At 32.3% G+C, this 8,806-nt stretch overlaps 1 protein-coding gene across 1 annotated transcript; it reads left to right on the plus strand.

The window, feature by feature from the left end:
* Positions 1-6,986: 6,986 nt before the first annotated feature.
* LOC131647211 (putative germin-like protein 2-1) lies at positions 6,987-7,909 on the plus strand. The gene is made up of 2 exons (XM_058917123.1): positions 6,987-7,137; positions 7,257-7,909. The coding sequence occupies exons 1-2, from the start codon at positions 7,020-7,022 to the stop codon at positions 7,799-7,801; spliced, it is 663 nt and encodes a 220-aa protein (XP_058773106.1). The 5' UTR covers positions 6,987-7,019; the 3' UTR covers positions 7,802-7,909.
* Positions 7,910-8,806: the final 897 nt, after the last annotated feature.

Raw genomic sequence — 8,806 nt, forward strand, 5'->3', positions numbered from 1 at the left:
TAAAAATGTTTGCTTTCTATATTGTATCTGTATCATCTTACTCTTAATATAAAAAATAATTAATAATAGCTTCTAACCTTATGACCTTCTAGTAAATACAAACATTCATTGCTATTTAAAAGAGCCAAAAAGACATAGACTTGTATTCTGCTTCTAACGAGCTTATAGAAACCGTACGTTGCTTATTTTTGCACTATGAAATTAAAGATGTGCCTAAAAAGAAAAATTATTCAGAAGTAGATTGTCACTTATACTTTATCAAGGCCTTGTATTGTGTAACCTTAAAGTAACTTCTGATGGTTTAGATTGTCCCTTTTGGGACAAGCTGGTCAAATTTACTTTGAAAGATTTTGAGACTCATTTTGGTTTGATGTCAAAAGAAAGTGAAGTGTGTATTTCTATTGCTCCTTATTGAAATCTGATCTGGTTAAGAGTATTTTCAAGTCAAATAAAATTTCAACATTAGCCAAATAAAATTTGAAATAAGGATTTTTCACTGGATTATTGTGAAAATGTTGTGAAAATCAGGTTCGTAAAGACCAGATCATGGGCCGCATTGAATATGTGGAAAAGGAAGGCATATAGAACATCAAGGAGAGATCAAAGCATAAGTGAAAGCAAGTGAAAGAAGAGTTATGATTTAAGTGAATGTTTTGAAAGGTGCCACTACTAGAAATAATCTGTTTTCCTGCGGTATTTGGTCCCCAGCTAAAACCATAGTGGGGAATAATGTCGGCAGGAAAATCCGCAGGAAAGTATCTGCAGGTAAATCCGCTGGTAAGGCCGCAGATAAATCCACAGGAACAGTAAATCCGCAGGTAATGTATTTCTAAATTTAAAAAAAAATCTAAATTATTATTTGCTTCTCTATCAGTATACGAAGGTAAAATAAAGAACAAAGTACTCACCTATATATTATTGAATCACCAGTTTATTAGATTTTCATTTTTATTTGCTTTATGAACAACAACCGTGAAAATACTAGCCACCGTCGATTAGGAGAGGGAAAAAATTGAGTATAGAGCCATAATCCAAAGTAAAAACTACAAACTAACACAGAAAATCAGGAATAGTTCATACTATGAACTTTTCTGCTGTTATACATATACAATGCCCTCATCTTGATTGTATAATTAACCAATTCTAATGTTGGAACAATACAAATCACAGATAAGTAGCAACTAGCAGCAACTGCTTAAGCATTTTTTTATGCAAGAAAAAAAACATAAATAACCTTTAGAAGGTGGGGGTGGAGTAAGAATTTACACTGTAGTTTATGTGTTTACTGTTGTCGATTGTCTTGATTCTGATCTACCTCATTAACAAGAGGCTGGCTGAGATCTACTAAAGGTTCCATGACAATGGGCTGTTCTGAGTTAGATGTAGTGTCACTCATATCATCTCCGCATTCAGCCAAGGCATTATTTAAAGCAGACTTGGCAACTTTAGTAACACAAATCATCAAAACCACTGCAAGTTAATGAAATTAACGCTTCAGCATGACTAATCGGAGTCACTACAAGTGTTATTGGTGTTGATTTTTGTTTAAAAACATAAAGAGAAAAAAAACAGTTTTGTAACAGTATCTTATAATCTTATTTTATGCAAGCAAAGAATGTGACTTACTAGATATGACTAGACTCAAATTTATGAAAGCCTGCATCCAAAAGAGAGAAATGTATGATATACCAGTTGAATCTAATATTGAATAAATTCCATCTATTTGATTCCGTCAATATAATCAAAATTTAACACCCTCCATGGCATCTTAGATTTACATCGGAAAACGATATGTTTAAAAGGCTCGTCAATATGGTGACCTCTAGATTGAGAAAGTGTTTTATATGGTCTACGGTAGATCAATGGTTGAAAATGGTTTGAAACTCTTGATGTAACTCTATATGTGGTAGTTATAAGTGTTTAAATAGGTGGTAGTTCATATGTGTAATTTATACAAATAATTGTCTTTTAAATTGAAATTAACTATGTAGTAAAATAATGATAGTTAATCTTACATTTGTTTTTAGTGTTGGTCCAATATGAGATAGAGAGTAAGTTCGATTTCTATGTAGAAATTTTATCAGATTTTTCTTTTAAATTTTAGAGAAAAAGGATTGACAATGTAAAATAGTTTTACACTGTCAATCAATCACGACCATGTATCATGCTAAATCAAATTAAAAGATAATATTACATAATTAACCATTAAATATAATAATTAATTTTTAAAAAAATTTAGACAAAAATTACTATTATTTTAAGAAAAGAGTTAAGTTTGTAGCAAAATTCGTAGGAAACTTTCCTGCGGAATTACCTGCGGATTTTGTATAATAGTTCGGTTTTAATAAAATAGGTAACTGCAGCAAAATGCACAGGAAACTTTCCTGTGGATTTACCTGCGGAATTTGCCTAGTTTCATTTTCTATTTGAAATATATAAACTGCAGAAAAATCCGTAGGTATTCCTGCGGAATTTTCTGCCAATTCTAGATCCACAGGAAAATTTAGTTTATTTAAGAAAGTCCCAGAAAAATCCGTAGGTAAACCTGCGGAGTATTTTCCGCGGGAAATTCCACAGGTAATACGTGTATTTCTAGTAGTGGTAGAACATATTAGAAGTTCTACTTTTGCTTTCATCATTGATTTCGTAGTTGATGTTGCACCTCTTATCCAGCCTACAAATGATCTACCCTGATCACTTACCATTTCACGCATTTCATAACATGGTATTTGCATTATGATAATAATTGTTATTTTGGATTTTGTCTGGTGCTATTTTTTTTAGTTAACATATTGGTATATTTTGGTTATTATGTACTTAGTGGTATGTTTTAGCCACGTGTTTTTTGATTATCTCTGTTATTTTTCTATGCTATCTCTTTTGTCTTGATTACTCTCTAAAATTGTTGTTTGTGGTAGTTGATATCATATGTGATTGATGCGGTGCTTTAGTTCACCAGTGTGCCATTTCTATTTTTGACTTTTATGTTATCATGGATTTAGTGTTTGCATGTTTTTTTTCTTTTCTCTTTTTGATATTTGTCAAAGGGAGAGAAGTTATCGATATTCACGCTCAATAAGTATTGCAGGGGGAGGGTAAGAGCTCGGACAATGTCTTGTACAATCATCAGTTAAGTGATAAGTTCACTGGATTCAATTTTCAAATTCCAAATAAGCTTAAATCAATTAATCAACTATAATATCTCCAAATTTTCCAAACTTATAAAAGGGGGAGACTGAAATTCTAGGTCTTTTAGTTGTGATGTTTTTGTCAATTTGCGTGTATGTGCTATTGATTATTCACATATTTATAAGTTGTTATTTAAATATTCTGGTGTTTGTAATTCATTCTCATTTGAATTGTATTATGTTCGCTTAGGCTATTTAACTTTGCAACCTAAGTCCCTTTATTATTTAATAAATTAAAATGTTGATCCATGATATTGTGTGATCTTTTTTTAGCCTAGTAAGTTGGTTTTTATCGTTTCATCAGGTGTTGCTTGAATCACAAGTTAGATCATCTAAATCAAGGTGCTAAGTTGTTTGATTCGAATCATGTACAATGTATGACTCGAATCATGCATATTGTAAAAATTGGATTTTGCCTCTATGTGATTTGAATCAAAAGATGAACTTGATTCGAATCATATCTCTCTATGAAAGCTAGAATTAGGCTCTGCTTAATTTGATTCGAATCATAAGTTGAACTTGACTCAAATCAAAACACCATGTAACTTAAATCATGATTTTCACTTGACTCGAATCATAGCTTCAAAAATCCAAATTTCAACCTTATATTTAAATAACTGTTTCTTGGATCCAAACAACAAGAGACACGAGTCATGAAAGAGACTTTCATTGTGATTATTTTTCATGATGAAACTTTTCATGAAACCTATAGAAAAATGTCAATTTGATTTTTCTTCTCTAATGTGTCTATTCCTAGCACCTTTGTATCTTTCTCTTGTTTTGAAGAACAACTTCTTGAGCGTTAACCCGTGTGAGATTGCATTTCTTTTTTGTTAAATCTTGTGTGTAATGTTGTTATTTTGAGGGAAACCAGAGAAAGAGAGTTGATCAATCTTGTAATGATTCATGATTGATCAAGCTCATGATAGCCATCAAGATCCAAAACTCATTTTATCCCTAAACTTGAGAGAATCTTTATGTGTGTTCTTCATTCACCATCATCTAATTCTTTGTTGATATCTTATGAATTTGTGTGTGTGTGTGTGTGTGTATGATATTCTTTTGGCATTGTTGTGGACCTTCATCTCTAAAGACTGAATGTTTGAGGGAAACCAGTGGTATATTAGGGCATCTTATATTTTTGTGTGAATTGTGTTGTTTGTAACAGGTGCAAAGATCATTTCTTATATGTGGTTTGGACTGTATGTTATCCATCAAGAGAAGAGTTTCAATATACTCCATGAAAGACTTTGGTGAAGTCTGGTACAAGTTGTTCGTAAGGCGGAATTGAAAGTTATTCAACTTTGGTGAAGTCGTGTAAATACTTTTCATGAACAAAGTTGGAAGTTATTCATTTCAACGTTTAGCTAATGGCGACCGCTCAGACAATAAATTGGCGGAATCAAGATGGATTGCCACATACAAATACTTGGAGCAGGTTGTTATGGATAACAAGGTTATTGGATCAAGATCATTGAGGATCTTGTGTTTATTAGCAGTTTGAGTATTTGCATCAACCGAGGAAACTACCGTGTGATATTTCATTGCAATAAAAATGCGTGTATCAAACGTATCAAATAGTGGAAGATCGTGATTATTTCGTGATGGTTTTAACACCATTGAAGAGTGGAGTAGGCAGAGCGAGGATGAACGTCGTACCACTAATTTTATGCATTCATTACTATAGATATAGTCTTATCACATCATTTGTATTTTATTTAGGTTAGAATTTACTTATAGTGATTTAATGTATAAGCTTAGGTCTGCGATGCATTAAATCTATTGGATCATCATAAATCCAAGTATGTCTTGAATGAATTTGTATGTAAAATATTTTTAAATTGCTTTGTTTAAAGCGATTTTAGTTACTTGTAATTGATTTTCATTGGAAGGAATCATGCCTTTCGTGATATCTTGTAATGATTTTGTTGGATTAATTCATTTAGATGCTTCCAAACTCTCTTAGTGTTGTGTTTTGCTTCTGCATATTTTAAAATCTATGATTTTGTTTTATGTGACTTAAAATATTTTTGAAATCGTCTTTTTACGGATAGGTTTGTTCAACCCCCCTTTCTTGACCTGTTTGTGTCCATATTCTTACCTAACAATTACTTTTCAAAACTGATCCCAAACGATTCAATTCTACTTCACATCAGCCTGTGATACAGATGTCGGTCAAGGATACTTAAGACTTACCCCGACTCTTCTAGGTCTCGGCCAAGCCTTGGGGGCAACTATTTTGGACCAACCAAAGGCCCAATTGTCCAAAAGGCCCAATTGGCCAAAGGTCCAATCTGTCTCAAGCCCACTCTACTCGACCCAACATATAAAAACATTTCACGTGCGATGAGAATGTACACAATCTCTGATCTTCAATTTCACTATACTAATCTTAAATCTTGAACTGACTTGGACGTTGGAGTTCTAACCATGCAAGTCCACCCCGCGCCGCCGTAACAGAGATCAGAGCCACTGTTTAAGAACATCAGTTATCAAAATCTCATCTTTTTTGGTTCCTTTGCGGAGCTTAATCATCTATTTCTTGTTCTCGAACTAAACAATTATAAAGAATTTTTAATAAAAATTTCAAATTTAGTTTGAATAGTTGTTTTTAACATGTTACTTTAGATATTTCATTATTTTATTAAAAAATTTGTGGGTATTAAAATTTTAAAAAATCACTTAAATTTGAAGCTATTTCAAATAGTTTTTCATAAAAATTATTTTTGAAATATAACTTTTTGATAAAATTGCGATTTTGACTATATTGTGATATTCAATAATATATGTTTATATTATAAGATGACAAAACTAGTCTTTTAATTTCTAAAATACGAATTTAAAACTTTTAATATTTTGAAAAATAATTTATATAAATCATTTTTGAAATTTATATAAAACCATAAACCAACCACACTCACCCATTATCTTCATTTTCGTTTGAGGATACTCAAATTTGGGTCAATCCGGTTCTTCTTGTACGCCCTTACTCACAACTGTGAGCTTCGCGGCTCAAACCTAGATGAAGATGGCCAACCTAACAATCATGGTCTTAAATTTGGTCTGCAATTGCAATTGTGACCGCAATATAGCTAATGTGTTAGTCTCTGCAACTGCATCGGACCATAGTTATGGTACGATTTAAGATCACCGGACAACCATATTATGAACCATATCAAATAATTTTGCCCATGTTTGTTTAACTATTTTCTTTCAAAACTCAAAATTTGAGAATATCAAGACTCGTTTTTCTTTTAATATAAAATAAAAATTCATAACTTTAATTATTTCTTAACTGTGTATTTCAAACACCTTCCAATCAAAATTAACGTTGCAACTGTAGCAATGTGTGTAGCAACAATCATAATAATCACAATCGCAACTACATACATAAACTAAACTGCAATAACCAAAATCACAATCGCATACATCAACCACAATTTAAAGGCATATGCTAATAATATTTTAAAAAAATAAATGCAAACACTAACTCTGAAATACCTTTTCAACTTGTTACATCATCATTGACAAAAACCTCTTATGTTCAATTAATCCTTTCTGTAATTGACTATATCAATAACTTGAAGCGCGGGTGACAAGTTATTCATTAGAGGAATTAGTAGAGCATGTAGTTAAATATTAATTGAACAAGTATCTTAAAATAATTCAAATAGACATTTTTACTAGGTCTTTAAATGTATTTTATATGTAAATATATGGAATATTTCAGTGTCTAAACTTCCTATAAATATACTCTCTCTATGTTTCCAAAATATCATCATTCATAAACATACAAAAGCAAATATACAACAAACAAACAAAGAGAGCAATATGAAGAATAGTTACTTGATTTTTACAGCCTTCATGGCCTTAGCATCCTGTGCCTTAGCATTTGATCCCAGCCCCCTACAAGACTTTTGTGTAGCTATCAATGACACCAAGGATGGTGGTATGTATATATAATAATGTTTTTTCTGTTCATTAGTATTTTTCTGCTACGATAGTTATGGTTAAAACTTTGAAATTTATTACAGTCAATCAATTTAATCGCTCATATTTGTTTTGCAGTGTTTGTTAATGGAAAATTCTGCAAAGATCCAAAACTTGCCACTGCAAATGATTTCTTTTTCTCAGTGAAAGAAGGAAACACATCAAATTCACTAGGCTCAAAAGTGACACCGGTTGCGGTTAATGAGATATTAGGATTAAATACTCTTGGTATTTCTCTTGCTCGCATTGACTTTGCACCTAGGGGACTAAATCCTCCACATACTCATCCAAGAGGCACTGAGATTCTTATTGTGTTGGAGGGTACTCTTTATGTTGGTTTTGTTACTTCTAACCCACAAAACCGTCTCATTACAAAAGTACTCAACAAAGGAGATGTGTTTGTGTTTCCTATTGGTCTCATTCACTTTCAATTGAATGTGGGATATGGAAATGCGGTTGCCATTGGTGGACTTAGCAGTCAGAATCCAGGAGTTATCACAATTGCGAATGCTGTATTTGGATCTAATCCAAAAATTTCTTCAGAAGTTCTCACAAAGGCTTTTCAAGTGGACAATAACATAGTTGACAATCTTCAGAAACAATTTTGGTTTGACAATAACTAGAGTTATTGCAAGTTGTGACATGTACTTATAGTATTTAACTCATCCGACTTATTGTTAGTTTTATTTTTTGACATTGTGATATTTATTATAAGACTAGAGAAAATAAAATGTAGGGTATGATGTACCTTATATATTCATATTTGTAGCATTTGAATAAAAAAAGTTTGCTTTCTATATTGCATCTGTATCATCTTATTCTTAATATAAAAATAATTATTTTTGTTTAGCTTAATTAGTAAAATCATGGATAAGACATGGATGTATTCCAATCGATTTTCGAAAGAGTACGAGAATGTGGTATCAGAATTCGTTAAGTTTGTTATTGCGCATGCCAAAAACCCCAGTCGAATGACATGCCCTTTCTTGGGTTGCTGTTATGGGAGTCGGGTTGACGCGGTTCAGTTGGCATCGTATTTAAAGAGGCATGAAATTGATAGAAGTTATAAATGTTGGAATTTGCATGGTGAGAAAAGTAACGGGAATGTTGAGTCTGGGGATAATACGACCTATGCTTCAAAGGACAATGGCACAAATACATACGACTATGATCGAGTCGAAGAGAATGCAGAAGCACTTGAAGAAGATCTTAAGGATTGTCCCAAAATGTTTGAGAGGTTGGTATGCGATGCAGGGAAACCGTTGTATAATGGTTGTACAAAATTCACAAGATTTTTTGCGGTATTAAAATTGTACAACTTAAAGGCGGGCAATGGATGGTCGGATAAAAGTTTCACAGAGTTATTAGCCCTTATGAAAGATATGCTACCAAAGGATAATGTTCTTCCCAATCGAACATATGAGGCCAAAAAGATATTGTGCTCTATTGTCATGAGCTATGATAAGATACATGTCTGTCCAAACGATTGCGTTTTGTTTTAAAATGAGTATGCATCGTTAAATGAGTGTCCTAAATGCGGTGTCTCTCGATATAAGAAAAAGTTGTCTCCAGCAAAAGTCTTATGCTATTTTCCTATAATTCTGAGATTTAGACGCATGTATCATAGT

This window comes from Vicia villosa, linkage group LG2 (assembly GCF_029867415.1).
Source record: "Vicia villosa cultivar HV-30 ecotype Madison, WI linkage group LG2, Vvil1.0, whole genome shotgun sequence".
Taxonomy (NCBI): Eukaryota; Viridiplantae; Streptophyta; class Magnoliopsida; order Fabales; family Fabaceae; genus Vicia; species Vicia villosa.

Excerpts from the sequence above, each read along its gene's own strand:
- LOC131647211 (XM_058917123.1), top strand. The coding sequence starts at position 7,020 with ATGAAGAATAGTTACTTGATTTTTACAGCCTTCATGGCCTTAGCATCC. Across the intron at positions 7,138-7,256 it reads CAATGACACCAAGGATGGTG|TGTTTGTTAATGGAAAATTC; the intron begins GTATGTATATAT and ends TTTGTTTTGCAG.